The 23,505-nt window shown below is 39.9% G+C and overlaps 3 protein-coding genes across 7 annotated transcripts in view; all 3 read right to left on the bottom strand.

Moving 5' to 3' along the window:
- The window catches only part of LOC121956324 (E3 ubiquitin-protein ligase SMURF2), a 79,240-nt gene extending 70,355 nt beyond the window's left edge, over positions 1–8,885 (bottom strand). Inside the window, exon 1 of one of the 2 annotated variants that reach the window (XM_088069355.1) lies at positions 8,201–8,885. In XM_088069355.1, the coding sequence (XP_087925481.1) occupies positions 8,201–8,252 (52 nt within the window). In that variant the 5' untranslated portion in view covers positions 8,253–8,885. The remainder of the gene's footprint in view (positions 1–8,200) is intronic. The other variant, XM_088069356.1, reaches the window with a different exon arrangement.
- A 2,277-nt stretch (positions 8,886–11,162) lies between these two features.
- Positions 11,163–16,895, bottom strand: LOC121956961 (importin subunit alpha-1-like). The gene is made up of 11 exons (XM_042505416.2): positions 16,866–16,895; positions 16,530–16,645; positions 16,299–16,439; positions 14,942–15,030; positions 14,564–14,832; positions 14,378–14,472; positions 13,410–13,673; positions 12,769–13,002; positions 11,744–11,926; positions 11,486–11,635; positions 11,163–11,400 (listed from the first exon to the last, which is right to left on the bottom strand). The coding sequence occupies exons 2-11, from the start codon at positions 16,584–16,586 to the stop codon at positions 11,311–11,313; spliced, it is 1,572 nt and encodes a 523-aa protein (XP_042361350.2). The 5' UTR covers positions 16,587–16,645; positions 16,866–16,895; the 3' UTR covers positions 11,163–11,310.
- A 1,291-nt stretch (positions 16,896–18,186) lies between these two features.
- The window catches only part of LOC121956646 (nucleosome-remodeling factor subunit BPTF-like), a 43,862-nt gene continuing 38,543 nt past the window's right edge, over positions 18,187–23,505 (bottom strand). For 3 of the 4 annotated variants that reach the window (XM_042504980.2, XM_042504982.2, XM_042504981.2), the window contains 2 exons: positions 22,473–22,659; positions 18,187–19,020 (listed from right to left, as the gene is read on the bottom strand). In XM_042504980.2, coding sequence (XP_042360914.2) covers positions 18,981–19,020; positions 22,473–22,659 — 227 coding nt within the window. In that variant the 3' untranslated portion in view covers positions 18,187–18,980. Of the gene's footprint in view, positions 21,146–22,472; positions 22,660–23,505 lie in introns of all 4 variants that reach the window. The other variant, XM_088090933.1, reaches the window with a different exon arrangement.

Below are 23,505 nucleotides of genomic sequence, written 5' to 3'. Positions count from 1 at the left end.
ACAAACATCATAAAACCCTAAAAATGTCCTGAAATCCAAGAAAAGTCCTAAAATCCCCCAAATGTCCCAAAATCCTAGAAACAACCTAAAATCCAAGACACGTCTTAAAATCCTAGAAACATCCTAAAATCCTAGAGAGGTCATAAGGTCCTAAAATCCAAGAAATGTCGCTGAATCAAAAAAATGTTTAAATATCCCAAAAACATCCTAAAACCTTAAAAATGCCGTAAAATCCTAAAAACATCCAAAACTCCTATAAACATCCTAAATCCTAGAAAAATCCTGTTATTTTAGAAATGTCCTAAAATCCAAGAAACATCCTAAAATCAGAGAAATGTCCTTAAATCCTAGAAACGTCTTAGAGTCCAAGAAATGTCCTAAAATCAAACGAAAAATCCCAGAAATGTCCTGACTTTTTAGGAATGTCTTAATATTATGGGCGGCTCTCAGCGGGGGAAGGAAAACGTTTACAAATGATGTGCAATAATTGCCCGTTACGTCTCCCCTTTGATTCCTGCTCGCCATTTCGTTATTGTTTTTTTTGTCTTTTGCCGCCATCGTTTCCTTTCTCGTCTTGTCGAAGCCAAACGTGGAAATGTTTGCTCATGTCCACGACGGGCCGGCAGAGCCGACCACATGCAGCTAATCACTGTGTATTTACCATGTATCCTGTCTGAACACCCAGATCAACCCAAATCACTTCCATGCAGCCACTCGGTAAAAAAAGGCTCAGACTAAAGGACCACATGAATGCACCGAGACCACATTAAAATGGTCTTCATCATCAGGTCCTGTGCCTCCACGGCCCCATCTGTGCCCAGCTGTGGGGGGTTTCCTCTTCATTATCCAGCCTCCAAAGACCCTCATCTGTAGACTACAGTCACGCCGAGCTGCACCGACAAAACGAGGCCTCAGAAGGAGAGACCTTTCACTCAAAGCCGCACAGTGGGCCAGTGTGAGACCCCGGGGCCTTTGGATCTCCAAAATAACTCATTCTCCGGCGGCATCTGTGTCCATTCAGTCGTCTTAAAAAAGGGAAAATTTGCAAGTATTTAATAATAATTAGTACTGGCCCCTTAAAGTGATAGTTCGGGTTTTTGGATGTGGGTTGTATGGGCTAATTATCCACAGTCAATGCATTACATCACCAAAGCATGACATAGCAATATATCTAAGACGATATATAGTCTCATATCTCAATACGGTAAAATATCTTGATATTGCCCAGCCCTACCACACAGACATGATATATGACGGTTATCAACACGTGGAACATGTTTCACGTCACTTAAACTTTATGCACTATTGCTAATGTCGCACCATCTGTCACCCAAAGTTGTTATTCAGACGTTTTATCTTTTTCCATTTAGATTCTGCTTAGAGCCGAAATATATCCCTAACATGCTTGTGACATATGAACTTTCAAGGACCCTCAGCACATCAGGGGCCGGCCTGCTGACCCCCAAGAGTCAGAGCTAAACACGGTGAAGCAGCGTTTTGTTATGATGCAGCACAAACCTGGAATAACCTCCCAGATGATGTTCGACGAGCCTCGACTCTGAACACTTTTAAATCAAAGCTAAAAACGATCTTTTTCTTCTTTATACTGCTTACTCCACCCGCTAATGACTACAAACTTATTAAACTTGACTTTAAATCTTTTTTTTTTTTAACCTTTGCACCTCTTGTCTGCACTATTTGATATTTTAAGGGTTTTTCTCATCATTTAGTAATTGATTTTACCTTTAATATCTAATCTGTTTCCTCTTTCATTATAAATCTGTATCTTTTATTATGTTTTATTAATTTGTAAAGCACTTTGAATTGCCGTGTTGTATGAAATGTTCTACACAAATAAAGCTGCCTTGCCTTAACGGCGAGATAGGAGAGAGAAAACAGCATTAACTAATGTCACAGACTGTTATTGAAGTCTGTGAAGATTCAGTTATTTTCTTTGCCCCGCACTGATTCAAACATACATTTGCCAGTGATTATCTGAAGGTAAAGCGGTGAAACTACTCCTACTATAGCGTACACTTAAACTGATTTTAAGTTTTTTTTAGGTGAAACTTTTTTAGGTGCTGACCCCATCCACAGCAGTGCATTGCTCAGCTTCAGTGCCGGACTCCAGCCTGCTTCTCCTAACACGGAGCAAGCCAACCAACTTCTACTGTATGTGATGAATTAACTATCAATAAGTACTTCATAAAATCACTTTTCAAAAATCTAAACTATCTCTTTAAACCCCTTAAATCGGCAGCACTAGCAAATCCTGTTAATGTGCAAAAGCAGCTGATTATCAAAGAGAGCCACACAACTGCGTACAGCGAGCGCATCGGACAGAAAAAGAATCAGAGGGAGCGGAGGAAGCTCGGTTAGTGAGGGTGGGAGTGAAATATGCTTTAGACTTTGTGTGAGGGGGAAGAGGCTTACAGTCGGAAAGAACAGGAGTGACTCAGAGAGGAAGAGGTGGGAATGCGAATGGAGAATTCAAGGGAATCCCACTGAGATAGCTCTCTTCGCCGGTTCGCAGCGCGCCAAAGAATTCAGATGAGCAAACCATATGCTTAACGAGTCACATGTAAACTCCGAGCTGAGACAAAAAAAGGGCCAATAAACGTCAAGAATCTGAATCAGACCAGAAAATCAATCAGTCGGTTTATTATTCTGTCGCACGTCTTCCTGGGCAGAATATTTATCCACAGGGCAAAGACAGAACGTCAGAGAGTGATTTTTAGGATTTCACTTCTGTGTGACAGACAGCTCGTGACTCACAGACAGACTGGAAGGATGCGTTCCCTTTTTCTGCAAAATCGCATTACAGGGAACTCTGTGACTTCGGCTGCGTGTCATCAGATTTATGGTTGCATGGAAAGCGGTGCAAATTATGCCACGAGCGATGTCTGCACGACAGAATTTAGAAATGATCAGACGACGCAATGAGCCGTGCCCAAATGATGTAATTTATGAGCCGGTGGATCGTGTGTGTTTGTGTGTCACATAATTTAGGGGTGATCAGCTGTAGAGCATAATGGAAACCTGTCCCGTGTAGTCAGGGGGCAATTCTCACCCCGAGTGTTAGTTTTAGCAGCTTGCTTGCCATATTTTTCCAGTTTAATAGCTGGCAAACATCTGTAACATCTGGTTCAAATGGACAGGGGGGGCTGTCGGCGAGGAGAGACGCCTACAGCACAAACAGCTACGGGCCTGTTTGAATGTAGCAACTCATCATTCACAACCTGCCTGGAAACAAATTCATCTGCAGAGCTTTGTGTCAAAAAATTCAACCCGACTGCGGATGACAACATGCAGCTACAATGTCGCAATGACACTCTCCGGGCCCATTACTCCCTCTGCAGCGGGCTAATCAGCCTCGTACACACAGCTGTGCAGCGCTAAACAAAGAAACACATAATGACAGTGTGTAGCGGAGACTCTGCTGAAAGTGAGAACTCAGGCTGCCTTTCTGTGGAGCAGGGATACTCAACTTATGGCCTGCGGGCCAAATCTGGCCCCCGATAGAGCGTGGGGTTGCCCGCCATCCATTTTCTAATTCACATTAAAATAAAGTGATTCACAGTGGGAATTGTTTTGTGTTTTAGTGTACATAAGGTGCCAGAGTGCATAAAACAGCATCAACATAAGAGTTTGTTTATCGAAAAAAGTGCCAGTGGACCCCGCAGCCTCCAACAGAGGTCCTAGCTAAGACCCTAAAGTCCTACAATCCTACAAATGTCTTAAAATCTGAGAAATATCCTTTAATCTTAGAAACGACTTCAAATTCTAGAAACTTCCCAAAATCTGAGAAAAATCTTAAAATCAGAGAAATGTCCTAAAATCAGAGAAACATCCTAAAATCATAGAAATGTCCTAGAATCCTAGGAAAGTCCTGAAATTTCAGAAACGTCCTAAAATCCAAGAAATGTCTTAAAATCCAAAAAACACCAAAAATCAAAGAAATGTCATAGAATCCTAGAAAAGTCCAGAAACTCAATAAACACCCTAAAATCAGAGAAACATCGTAAATCCTGGAAATGTCCTAAAATCCTAAAAACGTCCTAAACTCCTAGAAATGTCCTGATACTTAAGAAACTTCTTAAAATCCTAGAAACATGTATGGGGCTGCTGCGACTGGCCCCTGGCCTCCTGCCATTTTGCAAAAGAGGCCCCCAAGCAGAGAGGACGCAGCGAGCTGTGGGACAGAGCTGACCATGTGGACGACATGGCACGATATTACATAATTCTGGAGGAAATATGGCCTGCGAAGCGAGCTCTAGGGGTAATATATCAAATGCACTGAAAGACATACATATATTTAGTGTGGGAGTGTGCAGTGTCACTCAGCATCAAGAGGAGAAGTGGTCGATGAGGTCCTGCTCTCGCTATTTGTCACAGTGGACTCACATTCCCAGCATTCCACCGGGAGACCACTGCGGTCCATGTCCAACTGCAGAGACTCTGGATTTCAACATGAAAGTCGTGCATGGATCTTTTTGCAAACTCTAACTGTCCACCCTCCCATATATATCATCAGGGATCCTGCAGCTTATGCCAAGTTAGATTTAAGTCTTTCTGAGAGTTTTTTAACGTCACTGAAATGAAATTTAGGACCGTTTTACAATAACCAGAACTGGAGCAAAAAAATAAAAATGAGCCGACGTCAAAGAAACAGAAGCGACTAAAGCCGTCTGCTGCATCGCCTCACGTCACCGCGTCTCGGCCAAAAAGTTGCACATGAACACAAAGACTGCGACCTGCGGACAGCAAGCACGTACGCTCTGCACATGCATGAGAGGAAATAACTCAATACAAGCAGGCGGCGCTGTCTGAAGATCGCCTCGACACTAGCTAGCACGCTAACAACACACTCCAATGTTGAAAGACCAAAGTATATTTCTGAGCAACACAAACCATCAGCAAACGTTTCTGCTGAAGAGCTCAATGGATCAAAACACCTGACTTCATGGAACAAGTCTGTGTCCGCTTCACCTCCTCATGACTTCAGCTCTTTGTTTACTTTCCTCGCTTTCATTCTTCTTCTTTTGTGCTGAACTGAGCTGCTAATCACCGACGCCGATTCAACATGCTGACTCTGCTGAAAAAAGCACCGGTGAGCACCAACAGCTCGAGACGCGCCGCACTAAACAGGGCGACGATGCTCACCGACAGCCAACTGCTGGCTTGGTGTGTCAGGGCCTTACAGCAAGTTTGATTCAAGACATTTTTAATGCCATTTAGAATTAAATTTAACTTATTTTACTAGAGCAAACCTACAACTTCTTCCTACAAATTTTTGTTTTTTCACTCTGCATGTGGTTATTCCGCTGCCATAACTCCCACTGCGTTTAGAAAACATTTGTGTGTAAAAACACAAAGCCTTGTACTACTTTGCCATGCCGTTAAATCATGGTTAAATACCTCGTTTCTGTTGAATCTGCACTTCTTGTCCAGGATTCAATATCTCCTTTAACACTGCCTGACTGGAATATGAATACGCCGCCTCACCGTTCTTTATAAAAGTTATTAAGTTATTAAGCAGCACAGAAACGGTGTCTGTATAAAAGGGACAGCCAGCAGGGCCGAGTTTCAAAGGGTTAATGTCCTTGGCCATCTTGCACCTCCAGCTCATTAAATCTCTCTTATTAACATCCCTCCATGTTGCTTCCACTGATTCCTAACAGAAACAGCACCAGCTTAAATATTTAACTTGGCCCTCTTCTGATAGAAAAGTCTGCTGTGGAATTTCAGGTCAGATCCTGAGCGTACATCAAAAAACAGGGCAGCTGTCGGCCTCTCCTCCCAGTCAAAACACCGAGCTCTCATGTTTTTGCTGTTTGTGTTGAGAAGGCACAAACCAAACAGCTGCAGGAGGGACGGACAAGATCACGCCGTAAAAGTACAACTTCATAGTGACCCGTTTTAAAGGGATAGTGCTGATGTTTTTTCCAGTGGGGGTGTATGGGGTGCTTATAGTCAGTGTATTTTACACTTCGATCAATAAGTTGGTTTGTGTTATTATGAAACCAAAATCACACAATAACACAAACCAACTGATTCTCCATAGAGTCTGGCTTTGAAGAGAGCAATATAAGAGCTTAATTTTCCCGTTGGAAATCAGTGTCTGGCATAAAAGTAAAGCAGAGAAAATACTCTCATTATAACATACTCAACAAATTTGGCCCCCAACTGGGTCCCCCACACCCCCATCCATTTTCTATTTCCCAATAAATATAAGTGATTCACACTGGGAATTATTTTTGTACTTTTAGGCCCCATAAGGTGCCAGAGTGAATAAAACAGCATCAAAATAGAGCTTATTTATAAAAAAAAGTGCCAGTGGAGGATCCCCCACACCCACTGACAGAGGTCCTAGCGAAGACCCTAATGTCCTAAAATCCTAGAAACATGACAAAATCTTAGAAAAGTCGTGCATTCCTAGAAACGTCTAAAATCTGAGAAACATCTTAAAATCCAAAAGATTTCCTAAAATCCAAGAAATGTCCTCAGATCCTTGCAATGTCGTAAAATCCTAGAAACATCCTAAAATCTTTGAATAGCTCCTAAAATCCTAGAAACACCCTAAAGTCCAAGAAACGTCCTACAGTTTAGGAGTGTCCTAAAATTCTAAAAATGTCCTAAAATCCTTATAATGTCCTAAAATCGGGCTGCTGCAACTGGCCCTTGGCATCCTGTCAATTTGCAAATGTAGTTTCCATGTTCAGGTCTACACTTCACCTGAGATGTGTGTGTATATATATATGTATATATACATATATATATATATATATATATATATATGTATATATATATATATATATATGTATATATATATATAGTTAGATAGATAGATAGATAGATATAGATACATATCAGTCAACCGATATTATCAGCCGATATGAGCCTTTCACACACATATCAGAGCATATCGGTGTATATTTTTTCCGATATGCAGCAATAAGAACAATTTTTTACAGACCATATAATGCAGAAAACAATGCTTGGGTGGTTTAAATGTTCAGCAACTGACTGATACTAAACAGTACTGATGTCTATTTAGCTATTTATTTGGTTGTATTTATTCTTTATTTGAACAGTCAGTAAAGACTGATGCTAAACTCATACAGTACTGACATTTAATTGTTTTTTATTCATTCTTTATTTTTGTTTGTGTGTCATGTTACATAAGTAAATTGTTAAATAAAAGCCTTCTGAGTACTTTTGCATAATGATATCTGTGCAAAATCATGCACAATCCACATAGAAATGATCTGTTTTCATTCCAGCTCAAAAAATCACTATATCGGTGGCCATATCAGTAATCGGTGAATTTTTCCACTATTGCTATCAGTCTCAAAAATCCCACATAAATATTTATATATATGAATGGGAGTTTTGTCGTGTGGCTGAAATAAGTTTAGTTGCAGCCTGCTTGTCCAAACTGGGAGCAGGCTGACTGACATCTGTTTTTAACACTGTCTATGAATTAAAAACCCCATGCAGCCCCACTTTAAAAAAACAATCTGAACTACCCCTTTAACCACAATAACTACCCCGGGAGGCAGCTGTCTGTCTGTCTGTCTGTCTGCTCTCTTGCCCTCTCCTGTGACCTGTGGAGTCGCTGTCACCTCACCGAGGACCGTCGCTGCATAACGGCTTCACACGGCTAACTGCCAGCTAAGCTAACGTCGGCTAGCCAGCCTCACATGAGCCCGTCTATCAACAGGAGAGTGTCACATCTCGGTGCCCCTCTAACATCACACACGTTAAAACATACGTGTTCAATAAACATGCAAAACATTGCGCTCCGTGCTGCTTTTAATACGCGAGAACCACGTTAAACATGAAGCGGCACAATGTTTAAGCTAAGGGACCCGTGTTATGCCTGGTGCTGGTGGTTGCTGGCGACAATCACCGGGTTGCGACTATTTCCCGGAACAATAACAGTCAAATTCAGCTTCACTGAGCGTCACACCGGTTCGTTTACAAACATAAGCTAACACAGTAAAAACGGAGATATTTAAAATGTATTGTTGTTATAAAAACTGTGGTATAAATCGCGGGTGAAAGAACCGGCGCTAAGCCAACTCCATGGCCCATGGGAACTGTTCCAGCAAATACACGGCGCCCTCCTAGCTTAGTGTGTGTGTGTGTTTGTGTGTGTGTGTAGTACAGTTGGGGATTTAACAGCGTTGCTCTCTACCTGTTAATCGCAGCTTCACGGGGCCATTCCTCCGGACTCCTTGGTTAGACATGTCCTCCTGGTCCCAGCCTTCACTGCTCGTGATAAAAAACGCGTCGTCAAACGTAGAAAAAAATAAGGTTTATCAACGTCTCCGCCAGTTTTAGACAATAATGGAGTCAAGGCATTGTGGCCCGGATGTGAACTGAACTGCCATCGCGATCCCTCACCAAAAATAAAAAAAAGAAAATACAAAAATGCTGCAAAGTGCATTTACTAGAAGTGACCTCTCCACGGTGGGAAAAAGAAACGAGCGGCTGCGTGTGGAGAGATACCGCGGTGTTTGTCTTCACATCCTCCGGCGGCAGCTCTGCCTCGGACCGAGTCCTCCTCTCCGAGAGTCGGGAGTTGAACTGTGGATCCTCCGGTCGGTGTGGATCCACTTCAGGGGGCTGCTGGTTGGAGCTGACCGGTGACGACAGCACGCTTTGGGGGAGTGAAACATTTCTCCAACATGTGGCACCTCACTGCAACTCACACACACACGCAAGTGCACACACACACACACACACACACACACACACACACACACACACACAGATACAGGTCCCAGTGTATCCGAGTGCTTTTACTCACAAATTTGAGGTAATTTTAATCAACATGAGTACTTCATGTCCTACCACCTTCTACATCTACTCCACTTCAGAGGGAAATATTTTACTCCATTGCAATTATCCGAGAAATGTTTTAAGATCCGAGAAATGTCTTAAAAACCCAGAAACGTCCTAAAATCAGAAATCCTAAAATCCTGAAAATCCCAAGCGTTTTATAATCCTAGAAACGTTCAAAATCCTAGAAATGTCCTAAAATCCCAAATAGCTCTAAAATCCTACAAATGTCTTAAAAACCCAGAAACGTCCTGTAATCAGAAATCCTAAAATCCTGAAAATCCTGAAAAAAAAATTTAAGTGTCTTAAAATTCTAGAAACGTACAAAATCCTAGAATGTCATTACTTTAACTTTATTCTTTATTTCAGACCCAGTGGGATCCATATCACAGTTAAAAAGAAGGGAAAAAACAAACAAACAAACAAACAAACAAACAAACAAAAAAAGAAATGTCCTAAAATCCCAAATAGCCCTAAAATCCTAGAAATGTCCTAAAATCCTGGATAGCTCAAAATACTAGAGACATTCTAAAATCCTAGAAATGTCAAAGGCTTAGGTGGGCTGTTGGACATGTCCATGCGCTAGAGCGGGATGTCACATATGTCCGCAATGAGGACTGTTGGACATGTCCGCGCGCTGGAGAGGTCTGTCAGACATATCCCCACTGGAGCAGGCTGTGGGACATGTCTTTGCGCTTAGGTGGGCTGTTGGACATGTCCGTGCGCTAGAGCGGGATGTCGCATATGTCCGCGCTGGGGACTGTCGGACATGTCCGTGCGCTGGAGAGGACTGTTGGACATGTCCGCTGCGCGCTGGAGAGGACTGTCAGACATATCCCCACAGTAGCGGGCTGTCAGACATGTCTTTGCGCTTAGGTGGGGTGTTTGACATGTCCGTGCGCTGGAGCGGGATGTCACATATGTCCGTGATGGGGACTGTTGGACATGTCAGACATGTCTTTGCGCTTAGGTGGGCTGTTGGACATGTTTGCGCGCTGGAGCGGGATGCAGACATGTCATATCACAATGAAAGCAAAGCTGCAAGCAGCGATGAAAGGACCGTCGCATCTCCACATATGTCGGGATGCTCATGGGACACCAGCTAAAGCTGTTGTTCATTTCTGTGAAAGTGGGATAACAGGCGCAGAGACGTTGGACCCTGGAGTGAACTATTTCACGTGGTGTAGTCCTTCCAGCAGCAATAAGGTGTTAGTGGAGGGGACACAAATTCCATGTCATCTTGGTGGACATAATATGTTGCCCAAACCATGTAAATATCATGTAAATCCAATGAAAATCGTCCCTCAATGCTTACTTCCTCTTGTCAGTAGGTGGCACTATCATGACTGGTGAATATTGTCCTACAGATGTGTTCAAAGCAGGACTCTTATCTTAAAACAATTTCCTGTTTTATAGCAAGACATCAAAATTGTACGCCATGCTACGGGAAAACTGTAAAAGTTTGGCGTGGACCTTTGATAACTTTTAACCATGAAGCGGTTAGTATTGGACACACCCAATTTGAAGTCCATTGGATTAATCCCATAGGACAAGTTCGCAAATGTAGGCCAGAAATTGCCCAAAATCTGCTCAAAATTCAAAATGGCCAACTTCCTGTCGGGTTTGGGGGGTGGGTCTAAGAGGCTTTTTGTGCGTCTGGGTATGATACATAAGTGCACCGATTTTCTTAAATGTAGATTTAACTGGGCATTGAGGCTACACATTAGGGGGCACTGTGGAGCCATTTTGCCACGCCCATTTCCGAAACCACCAAAATACAAAATTTTCCACCGCACCGGATGCGTGTATTACTTTTCATGAGTTTTTGTACACGTTTAAGCCTCCAAAAATGCAATTCATTGGGGAGAAAAATAATTCCTTGCATTCACAAGAGGGTCCTCGTGCACGTTTCGTGCTCGGGCGCTAATCCACACTGGCAGTTTCCGTACTTTTAGTATTTATCAATTCATTCTTGTTATTCAAAAAAATTACGAGTAGAGGAGCCCCACACCCCCCAAACAGAGGTCCTAAAATGTTATAAACATCTTAAAATCCAAATAATGTCCAAAAGTCATGGAAACAAAAGTCCTGGGAATGTCCTAGAAACAGCCTAAAATCCTAGAAAAACGTCCTATAATCCAAGACACGCATTAAAGTCTTTGAGACGTCCTAAAATCCTCAATTTTTTGACACAAGTTGCCATTTTTAGATATATGGTAACCATAACTACAATATTACTACCTACAACACTTATATTTTCATTTTTTAAAAGTATCAACAGACTGATTTAACCCCAAAAACATCAAAACTCAACACATGATCTGACAACTTTATTTACAATCATGTTTTGTCGTATTAAAACAGTATGTACAGTACATACAAAAGAAATCCACAGTAACATGAACAGAGGACAAACAGCAGCAGTGAGGAACAGTACAGGTGACAGCAGACGTTAGAAAAGATTTAGAAATCGAAAGTGCTCCCGCTGTCGCCGACATGGAACGTGTAACCGTTGCTGGTTGCGTCCGGGGCGACACACTGCACCACCTCCTCCTTTAAAAACCACAAAGAAAAAGACAGTTAGGACGACTCATGGGCATAAAAGGCCATTTTAAAAATCGTCTTTTAGGACGCTCACCTCGTCCGAGAAGTATTTCTCGATCAGGTTGAGCGACGCTTTGTAGATCAACTCGTTCTCGTGAGACTGCAGAGCCTCGATTTTGTCCAGTCCGCCGCATTCTTCAACCATTAGACTCAGCTTGTCAGACTCCCCGATTTTATCCCCGGCCTGGCAGAAAAAGAAAAAAAACGCGAGTTTTATCGTCCGTGATCGAACTGATCCGATCCATCAAATCTGAAAACGCACACGTTTACTTCGACATGCAAGAGTACTCACGAGGAAGATGTTGGTGATGGCGTCCAGGATGACGAGGACAGTTTTGCTGTCCTTAGAGGACAGGAGAGACAGAAGAGGCTCCAGCACGTTGGCCTGAACCAGGTAGACCACCTGCTGAACGGTGCCCCCGCTGGTGAAGTTTGTTACAGCCCACACAGCCTCCTTCTGGGTTTTGTAGTCCCCCTGCAGAGAGAAGAGGGATGAAAAACTACAGACACCAGCGGACGTGATGAGACGACGGCTGCTGAGCTGAAAACTACAGATATTTAGTAGTATGCAATAAGAAAGATTCATTATTTTTGAGCTGTTTATTTTGAGATATTTGATACTTGTAGACATCGTTATGAGACTTTCTCAGACACCTAAATTGTTTTGAGACAATTTAACTGAATTAATTTTAAAATAAAGAAATAAATAAAAATAGTGAATAATAATATGTCTGTACGTTAGAACGTTTCTTATTACGGGAACTTATTCAATAAAATTAATTTAATGCTTTTTAAGACATTTACGATAATCTTAAAGTGTAAGACTGGATTTTTTGTGTCTGTGATCATTGAATTCATATTCATATATTAAAACTAAGTAAGAGGGAAAGATTGAGGTTAATTTACATTTAACTCAACTCTCAAGTACAAAGTAAAGCTTTAGGTTCACTGGTTTCTTACATCAGAAATGTGGATTTTCATATAATAGAGTTTGACTCATTTTGAAAAAGAATAAAAATAAAAAAAAATAAAATAAAAGTATATTAAATTAAAAAAATAATAATTAAAAAAATAATAATAATACAAATAATAAAAAGAATAATAATAATTTTTTAAAAAAGACATAAATGTTTGGGTCAATTAAGTCTTTGCAAATTTCAATTTAAGCCTATTCAAAGACTTTTCAGGCCTAAATGAATTTAAGATTTCGTTCTGGGACTCTGAGGACCGGCTCGACACGTTCGAATGTCACAGATCAGCTGGCTAAAGTTGAAATTAGATTTTCCTCCGAGTGAAACCAATAAAACAAAAACGTACCCGCATGAGCATATCGATGATGTACGGGACGAGGCCGGCGTTGATGACCTCCTGGATCTGGGTGTCCTTCCCTGCTGTGACGTTGGACAGAGTCCAGGCTGCCTCCTTCTGGATGTTGGCCTTTTTGTGGCGCAGCAGCTGGGGGAACATGGCGAGGGCGCCGGCGTCCAGCACGGCCTGAGTCTGCTCATCTGTGCCCGTCACGATGTTACCGATGGCTCGCAGCGCCGGGGTCTGCAGGGACGAGGGCGACAGAGGTCAACGTACAACCTGTGAGGGGCTGCATCAAGGTGCAACGGCGAGCCGGAGCCGTGCAAGACGCTGCCTCATGCAAGAAACAGTCTTTAAAAACGTGGGAGGGCGACAAGCAAGTTAACATTATAAGAAAATTCTAAAATAATAATAATAATAATAATAATAAAAAAAAATAACAATAATAATAATAAAAAAAAATAACAATAATAATAATGATAATGAAGAGTTAAAAGAAAATGACTGGAAAATAAGCCAAAAAATAAATAAATAAAATAAAATAAATGACCTCGTGAAAGGGCTAAAAAATGTGATTATTTAATTAAGAGAATTATAAACATGGAAAGAAACGCCTTTCTGATGAACAAAAAATAAGATTTTATACGTACGACGACAGACAGCTCCTCGAAGCCGAGCAGGTTCACCAGGCGAGGAATTAAACCGGTCTGCACCATCACCTCGATGCGGTCATTGGAGCCGTCCGTCAGGTACGACACGGCCCAACACGCGTCAGCCAGCACCTCCCGGTCATCGTGGTGCAGCAGGCGAACCAGAGCGGGTAAGATCTGCTGGACCGCCGTCATCGGCGGGGAGGGGTTCTTGTTGCGGCAGAGGTTGGGCAGCGTCCACGTGACGTTTCTCAGGTAACCGGCCTGCGAGGACAGTAAAAGAGGACATGAGTTTGATTCGATGCAGCTTTTGATTGGGTTTGAGCGCCCTCTAGTGGGCAGTAAGGCGGCCTACAGGTATTACATATTTAAAATGTAGATGTAGTGTTTCTCAGATTTTTTAAGGATTTTTTTAAAAACCAAAATCTAGTTTGATTATAATTTTTTAAAAAATCATATTTTTTCTCATTCTTTTTAAATTAGGTGATGCAGTTACAAAACAAGTGAAGGACTTAACAGACAAAAAATGGGAAAAAACATGCAAAAAAAAAAAAAAAAAAGAGAGAACAATTTACAACAGACACACAGCCAAAACAGCATACAGGTGCAACATACTGAGGGTGTTTTTCATTTTGTTTTATTTGTTGTCTGTGTGTTACTGACTTTATTTGATTTTGTGTTTAGTGTCTTTGTAAAAAGCACTATAAATAAAACGTATTATTATCGTTAAAATAAATTATGGGGGAGAAAAATAAATAAATACGCATTTTGTTTCTTATATCACTTTGTTATTTTATTTACTTTTCTAAATATATTTTTCCATTTTAAAAGGAAAAACAGCAGCTTTAAAGGTTTGTTGCATTTCTGTAACTTTTTGTAATAAACTGCAAAAAAGTGGCGATGTCATGATTGTATGCAATAATCTGGGTGAAAAAATTAAAATAAAAATAGAAAAAAAGTTTACTTACACTAAAGACAGACAGGTCGGGGACGGCCAGCAGACTGAGCAGATGAGCCACGGCTCCGTGCTTGATGACGCGGTCTCTGAGGGCGGACCCATCACCTAAAAAAGCAAAAAAACAAAACATACATGACCTTTGCTTTTACCCAAATATGACCAGAATTTAGACAAAAAGATCAACCCTGCCGGTTACCGGCGATGTTTCCGAGGGCCCAGACCGCCTGCTCGCTGATGTGCTGGTGGGGGGAAGTGACCAGGCTGATGAAGGCAGGAATGGCCCCGCCCTCCACGACCGCCGCCGTCTGATCGGACGTCCCGGAGGCGATGTTGGTCAGAGCCCAGGAGGCCTCGAACTGGATCGGAGGAGAGTCTGCCAGACCCAGGAAGGACACAAACTTCGGGATCAGACCGGCGCTGATCATCTGGTTGATGGGCGGATTCTTGTCGCGGGACAGAAGCTTCCTGCAGTCAGGAGACGACCGAAAAGTGAGTCACGGCGGCTGCAGGTGGTGGTTTTGATTGTGCAGTAAAAAAGGCTCATGTTAGGAGAGATTTGACGATTCGTCGTTACCGTGCAGCCTGCGTGGCCTGGAGCTGAGACTCAACGCTACTGCTGTTCACTCCTGTGAGGATCTCCTCAACCGTCCACTGCCTGGTGGCCTGGAGACGGTCACAAAAAAAGAAGTTAAAAAAAAAAAAGAAAGAAAGAAAGAAAAAAATATTTTTTAAAGAAAAAAAAAAAAATATATATATATATATATATATATAAATAAATAAGTATTAATATAATTGTTTTAAAAAGATTTTTTAAAACTTATTTTAAAAGATGTTAATAGTCAGACATAATTCCTGAAACAATTAAACTATGGCATGTAAAAAAAAGTAAATAAATAAATATAAAATGTGTTGTATCGATATAATTGTTTTTCTAAATACAAAATTTGACTGCCATAAACCATTTCTTTTGTAAAGCACTTTGTATAATTCTTTTAAAAAGCGCTATATAAACAGAGTTAATCATGATTAAATAAGAATTATTATTATTATTATTATTATTATACACTGTCAAAACAAACACAATCGTGGTCTATTTGGACACGGCAACATTTAATAGACCATTTCAAAAAAGACAAACACATGACTGAGATTTGATAACTGTTATGATTCATAGCTGTGACGTCCCTTTGTGATTTTTTTTGTTTTTATTCCTCCTAGCATTTATCAGTGTACATACTGTATGTTCAGAGGACTTGCAGCTGTATATAACAAAATATAAATAAAGAAAAACGTGTTTAATAAATAATAATAATAAAAATAAAACATTACAATTAAATAAAGAAGAATAAACAGGAGGTGGACAACATTTTGACTTTAGATTATGACATGCAACACATAACAACAATGTCCCTGCTGACGTCATCATTTTTAACTTTTATTACCATTGTCAGGAGTTGGTTTAACTAAACTGTAATTTTTTTTCCTAACCTAGTTTTGGACAGTTTAAATGTTGACAAACAATATTTTTCAGTTCAAAAAGACAAGATTATAGAGGTGTTTTTTTGTTGTATATAACAGCATTTAATTTTGAGAAAAACAGATTGAAGTAGACCGATTACATTTTATTTTAAGTATCAGTGATAAAAATTAATTGTGGAAAGAAAGTGTCGACATGGGGGGAACTTTTACTTTGTAAAACCTCAGGGAGGTATTTTTATTCATTAATTTTTAACTTGAAATATAGTTTCATGTATTTCAAATTGTAAATATTGACAAATATTTTCACATATTGTAAATGCATATATACAAATATCAGGTATCAGTCTCATTAACTATTTATAACCAGTCTCAGTACTGGAAAAACAGTATCAGTGGGCCTCAGAGTGAAGATGTGATCAGTGATGAGTTTTGATAAAGCTTTTTCGTCTCACCTGACAGTTTTGGGTCCGCTCCTGCAGAGGAGAAGTGGCCTCTTCAGGAAACGCGGACACATTTCTCCTCTTGAACATCTGATCATCTTTCTTCGCCTTTCGGAGCTCCACGTTGACCTCCACCCTCCTGCGGCGCAGCTCCTGCAACAAAGACGCAAAACTGTGAGAAAATGCTGAACTGAAGCGATGAATGTGAGATCTGATGCTGGAAATGACACAAAATAAACTCACGTTGGCATCTTTGCCTTTGTTCTTGAACTTGTTCAGACGCTCGTTGTTCTCAGACATTTTTTTTTAACTTCCAGATCACAGCAGCAGATAAAATTTAAAGTTTTCTTGGTTTATTTCTGCAAATAAAAAAAGAAAAGGTTAGTTTAAATGTGCTGCCTCGTGACAGAGAGACGCGCGGACACGTTGAGCTCCAGAGCGGCCGTTTGACGCTCAAACACGCTGACAGCTGCTTCAAAGCGGTCAAATATTTAACGCTACGCAAAATAAAAATACATTTTTAAAGATAAAATCAACTTTCTTTAAATAAAAGTACACAAACAGACGACAGGCGCTTACCTGCTCCTCGCGCTAAGGTTGTAATACCCAAAACGAGCCGCACAGACCTTTAAATTCCTGCAACAAAGCCTCCTGATTGGTCCGTTCGAGCGAAAGCATCCAGCCGCCTCCGCTGATTGGCCAGTTTCAAAAAATCACAGAGGACACGTGGAAAGTCGTCACCACACTGATAATATCGCGAGATTTCTTTACGCGGTATTTAAACCTTTTTAAATCTGACTCTGGGTCAGCCGTCTTTATGGATCGGAGTGGATAAATCAAAAACAAGTTAAAAAATTTATTAAAAAAAACGACAACTGCATAATAAAATAAGATAAAACAAAATAAGACTGTAAAAATCCTAAAAGAACCGCACTTTTTTTGTTAAAGGGGATAAAATGTAGTAAATCCTAAAGAATCCTAAAAGTTATTTGAAAAAGATATCCATTAGAAAAAAAAGTAAAAATCTGTTAGTAAAAAACTTTTATAGAAATAAAAAAAATATATAAGGTATCCTACATAGTGTAATTGGAACCAATAAAAAAAATTAAAAACGCCCAAAAAAAACCAAAAAAACAAACCATTTCTGTAAAAATCCAAAACATTTCTCCAATGGAGTCCTCCCATAGAAATTTTAGGAATTTATTCTCAGGAAAATATCAAAATCCTATAGTTTTGGGGTTTTTTTGGACTAGTGTTTGTCTGTTTTATGCTCATTTTATAAACTTTAGTATTTAGTTACTTTGGAAAATAAATGAACACGGTTTTATTTTTATCAGCTAATATTATTAACAGAATAGTTGTTGAAACATTTCTATTATCTCACGGGGAAATATATTTATGAACAAAGACTGACAATGTCTCTTATTTCAGACGTTTTTCAAATGAACATTTAATGGAAAAAAAAAGCCACTAACTGGAGGACATATTTGTTATTATTATTTTTATTTTGTGATTATTTATTTTTTGGGTTATTTTTGCTTTAATAACTTTCTGGTGTTTGAGGTGTTGTTAAGATAAGGCGGTGTTTCGTTTTTTTGTTCTACCACAGAGGTTTGAGAGCAAAATAAAACAAAACAAAATAAACAAACACAACAACACTGTAACATACATGTATAGTTTTCTATATACTTGTATTTTCCATTTGATATTTGTACAAAACTGGTTAATAATAATAATAATAATAATAATAATAATAACAATAATAACAATAAAAAATTCAAATATTATTATATTATAATCAAATAAATAATAATAAATCTACCTTGTATCTTGTAATAATAATTTAAAAAAGATGACATCCATATGTCAATGTCAGCCACACAAACACACATGAAATAAATCAGTCTTTTCCATTTTATTAAGTTCCATATACATCAATATTTCTTCAGAAGTAATACAAAAAAAAGAAAAAGAAATCATAATCAAAGTCAAAATTTTGACTTTTTTTTTTCTTTTCTTACAAACAGGGCAGGAACCTTCACATACACTGTTGATCCTTCTCGGTCCGTCACTACTGCAGAGCGATCCATTTACAATAGCTTATTACTGCACTTTCAGTAGGTTATACGAGTTTAACCAAGCAGACTACTGATGTCCAGATATTTAAACGACTGTCTTTCATGCCACTTCAGACGAACAGGTGAGTGGAGAGATGGGAAAACGTTCCACCGTGAGATCCCGATTTAGACACAAAACTCTTGATACATGATGCTCAGTGAAACTCCTTTGTTTGTATTTCCTATTTCTGATCGGACATGATGACCACGAGGATGGCCTGAGGGATTTTTAACGACAAAAAAAAGATAAAAAAAATAAACATGGAAATATGAGAGCTCCGTAAGAGTCTTTTCTCCGAGGTAAACTTTCTTCTGAAATGCCTCAGTTGCTCAGGTTGCTCACTCAGTGAAGTCCCACTGAAGAACACAGGTCCAAAAAGGTCCCCATTAGAGCCGAGAGGGCAGCTCTGCCTGAACAGTCCCGTGAAAGCAGCAGCAGCATCGGCGGCGGCGCCGGCTGCACCGACAGTCAGATCCCAAAAAACGCATGAGGAGGCAGAGTCTGTCACAGAGTTACAGTTCAGAAAGAGCCATTTTCTTGGCAAGTGCATTTTGTTTGAGCAATGTGCGGCGCTCTCTAAGAGGCTGACGAACACTGAAGCTTGTTGTTATGAGACCTACAGATGCGGAGAGAGGAGGGGGGGAGGGGAGAGTGGAGAGCCCGTCGCGTTATTGTCGTGACAAACAGACACAAGAGGATGCAAAAGGGTCGGCGCCATAGATGTACAAACACAGACGCCTCATCGGCCGCCGCGCTGGAGCGGCGAGACCAGCGTGGACACAATTACAGAGAACAGGACAGCTGCGTTTTTTTCTGGATAAAAAACGAAAAACGTTTTTATCTCTCAACTTGTTTTGCTTGGGGGCCACTTTTGTAAAATGACAAAAGCCCAGGGGCCAGGGGCCAGTCGCAGCAGCCCCACACATTTCTAGGATTTTAGGACATTGGTAGGACTTTGGGACATTTCGTGGATTTTGGGACATTTCTTGGATTTTGGGACATTTCTTGGATTTAAGGACGTTTCTAGGAATTTAGGCTGTTTGTAGCACTTTGGGATACTGCCTGGATTTTAGGACATTTCTTGGATTTTAGGACATTTCTAGGAATTTAGGAAGTTTGTAGGACTTTAGGACATTTAGGATGTTTCTAGAAATTTAGCACATTTCTGGGATTGTCGGGTCGCCCGTAGGATTTTAAGATGTTTGTTTTTTAGGACATTTCTAAATTTTAGGACATCTGTATAATTCTGGGACATTTCTAGGATTTTAGGACATTGGTAGGACTTTGGGACATTTTGTGGATTTTGGGACATTTCTGTTTTTTTAGGACAGTTCTTGGATTTAAGGACGTTTCTAGGAATTTAGGCTGTTTGTAGCACTTTGGGATACTGCCTGGATTTTAGGACATTTCCTGGATTTATGGACATTTCTGTTTTTTTTAGGGACATTTCTTGGAATTTAGAAAGTTTGTAGGACTTCAGGATGTTTCTAGACGTTTCTGGGATTTTAGGGTCGCCTGTAGGATGTTAAGATGTTTGTTCTTTAGGACATTTCTAAACAGTCGTAGGATTTTAGGACATCTGTATAACTCTTGGACATTTCCAGGATTTTAGGACATTTGGAGGATCTTAGGATTTTTCAAGGATTTTAGGCAGTTTCTTCTTTTTTAGGACACTTCCAGGATTTAAGGATGCTTCTGGGAATTTAGGACATTTCTAATATTTCAGAACATTTTTAGGATTTTAGGACATTAGGGTCTTAGCTAGGACATCTGTTGGGGATCCTCCACTGGCACTTTTTTGGACGAACAAGCTCTATGTTGATGCTGTTTTATGCACTGAATGAATTATAACGTTTTAAAGTTATTTATCCAGAGTAAAACACAGCTGCCCTGTTCGCCGTTGTTTGTTTCCAGGCTCGTCTCGTCCCTCCTGTACGGCGTCCCCGCTGACGCGTCGCTGCACCGTGCCGACGGTCGGCGAGGCGTCTGTGTTTGTACGTCTACGGTCGGGATCCTGCAGCCATGTCGGTGTAATTTACTGGGAATGCCTTTAATCAGTGGAAATCTTCCACAAACTGAGGTTACTGTGTGAGGTGAGGAAGCTCCTCGCCTTTTGTAGTACATTTGTAGTACATTTTAGTCTAATAAAATAACATTATCTAAAATTACTCATCTCATCATTACTTAAAACATTCAGTTAGATACATCTCGCAACCACTGTACATGATAAAAAAAGAATGTGCATTCAAGACGACCACCTTCAGCAGCTCAGACTCAAAGGGATGTAACACACAGCTTCTCATAAATATCTCTATAATAAAATATGCAGCTTTACATAGACTTTTTTTAATATCTGGTAAGATTGACAATCCAACTGAGATGTATAACAGAAAATAAATACAAGTTAGGAACTAAAATGCATTTAAAATCCCACTGATGTTGAAAAAAAGAAAAAAAAAAGGCCAGATTTTGGGAAATGATGAGAAGAAAGCATGTCCCTCGATTACATGATCAACGCGCGTCAACATGGCTGCTGTTCAAACTGAATATTTCCATGGTTACCCAAAATGTTAAATTGGTAGCGTTTACATAAAAGCACATTTGGTGTCTGTGTGTGTTAATGATTGTGTTTTTTTGTTTTTGTTTTTCTGGAAACGGAAAGTTTCCATGTCATTATTACTAGAGACCCCAGCATCCAGTCCAGACTCCAGCTAGACTGGCCCACTTAAGAATCTGACAATCTGCAAGAAAGAAGAAAATGGGATGGCATAAATCAAAAGGCATGCAGCACAAATGCAAAGACGACACACGATACAGACGCAACACCGCACTGATGAATACTTCACCCCGAAAATGAACATTTGTGCATCAATAACTCAGCACATGTGTAACTTTGGATTTCTCGCATGCAGGTAAATTTTAACATCCGTCGTACGGACGACACTCAACATTTCAGACGCACAACGAAATTTAACAGATGACTGAAGTGATTAACTGTTGGAGCTTTTTGACTTTACAAAATTTAAGTTACACAACAATATTTTTAATGTTATTTTATTTTTTGTGTTTTTTAACTGATGAATTTTTCACAAAAAAACTGAACAAACTGCTGCTGAGGAACAAACAACAACTCTGATAATAACTGTTCAAACAATAAATACTTTATAAAATGGTTATTGTACCACGAAATCTCATACGGCTGCAACCCTAGTTAACAATCACATAGTGACGTGTTTCAAAGTATACACGTTTGTGAAGTTCTGGGTATACAACTGTACGAATAAGACTTGGATTATACTGCATTATGACCGCTAACGACTTTTCTTAAAACTTGATTTTAAAATCATTTAAAATTATCTTTTTGTACTGGCACCTCTTGTCTGTACTTTTGCTATTTTTAATGGTGATTTTTTAAAATTTTATATCATTTAGTAATTGATTTTATCTTGTATATCTTATCTCTTTTACTGTAAAACGTTTTTTTTATATTTTATTGCTCTGTAAAGCTCTTTGAATTGCCTGTTGTAATAAATGTGCTGTGCAAATAAAGCTGCATTGCCTTACATTAGTTGTATAAGAATTTAAAAAAAAAGATGTTTTGATATATTTATAGTATTGTTGTTAAATGTGGACCCTCTTTAACTTCAATTCATGATTAAAGATCAACTTTTTTGAATTCTCTACTCACTGTGGAGGAACAAAAAAACAACGTTTCCTTCAGGAATTCAAAGTAACACGTTGTGAGTAAGTGACACACAGATGATCATTTTGTGCGTAAATATTCCTAAAGTTCAGTTAAGACATCGACATGACGCCTTAACGTCAGCGACAGTTTGAAGCCGACTCCAGCTACAAAATAAAACTCACTACATGCCAGCGGCATAAGCAAAAATATAACGTGAACGGAATAAATGCACAAACCGAGAACAGACATGACAGCAATGTGGCCGGAAACAGACTTCACAACATGCAAACATGAGCGTGGAAAAGGAGAGAAACGTGAGAACCTGGAGAGTCTGCAGGAGGAGGAGCAGGAGGAGGAGGAGCAGGAGGAGCGCCTGACCTTACCTGCTCGCTTTAAAACCTTTGAGCTTCTGTACAAAGAAGGCTTCGAGCACCTCGGCACACTGAAAGAAGGGCGTGTCGTTGGGGTTGTAATAGCGACAGTTGTCGAAGATTTTGGTCACGTCGGCCACGAACTCCGTGAGCTTGTGGTAATGTCGCTTTTGCAAACGGGTTTCCATTGTGGAAAAGTCTACGAGGAGGCAGAGAAAAATGTCATTTTAAGAAATACAATGCTCAGAACATTTCCTACATTAGAAAATATATATCATAAAATATCACGAACTAAGCGTGGTGAGAAATTTCAGTGGTTTTATGTGGATCATTTCAGTGTCGCAGTTTTCCAGAGCTGAAGAAAAGCCAGTCACACAGAACTGCTATGATTTCTTCAAACTCAATTTCTCTTTTCAAATTTTTAAGATATGATCTGTAAAAAAAAAATAACGGAAGAAACGTTGCCTTAAAGGGATAATTTACCCCAAAATGAAAATTCAGTCATGATCTGCTGACTCTGCTGATCGGCTGGAGGTTCACGAGGAAAACGTGTTGCGCTCGTCTCCCGAACGACTGAAGCAAATACACAATAAAACTGTCCTGAAGTGTCCTGAAGCCCCGACATGCAAAGTTGTTTTGAAAAATGTTACTGGCGTCTTGTTTTTGGCCTTGTTGCAGCCTGTAGCTCCTGGTGTGGGAGCCACGTTCACATATCGAGACCAGCGAGAGCTCGCGGTATCTGCACACTGCAGATATAACAACACAATTTTTTTCTTTAAAATTTACCAAAAATTTTTAAAGAAAAATATTTTTTTAAAATCGCCCAAAATGGACAAAAATTGCCAACTTTTTTTTTCTTATACAAATCACCAAAAAAATTCCCTTTGGACAAGCAGCATGGAGACATTTTGTGGTTTTATTATGACTTTTTAAAAAACATTTAAATCACCATTTGCTTCAACTGTTTGGGAGACGAGCGCAGCGCCTTTTCCCCGTGAATCTACAGCCGCGCCCCGCTTTCCATCAGCAAAGAGAGAAAGAGGGC

Source organism: Plectropomus leopardus, chromosome 18, assembly GCF_026936395.1.
Source record: "Plectropomus leopardus strain MGB_pleo_1.0 chromosome 18, ASM2693639v1, whole genome shotgun sequence".
NCBI classification, from domain to species: domain Eukaryota; kingdom Metazoa; phylum Chordata; class Actinopteri; order Perciformes; family Serranidae; genus Plectropomus; species Plectropomus leopardus.
The sequence above is the reverse complement of the archived record's forward strand: the minus strand, read 5'-3'. Positions and strand labels throughout refer to the sequence as shown.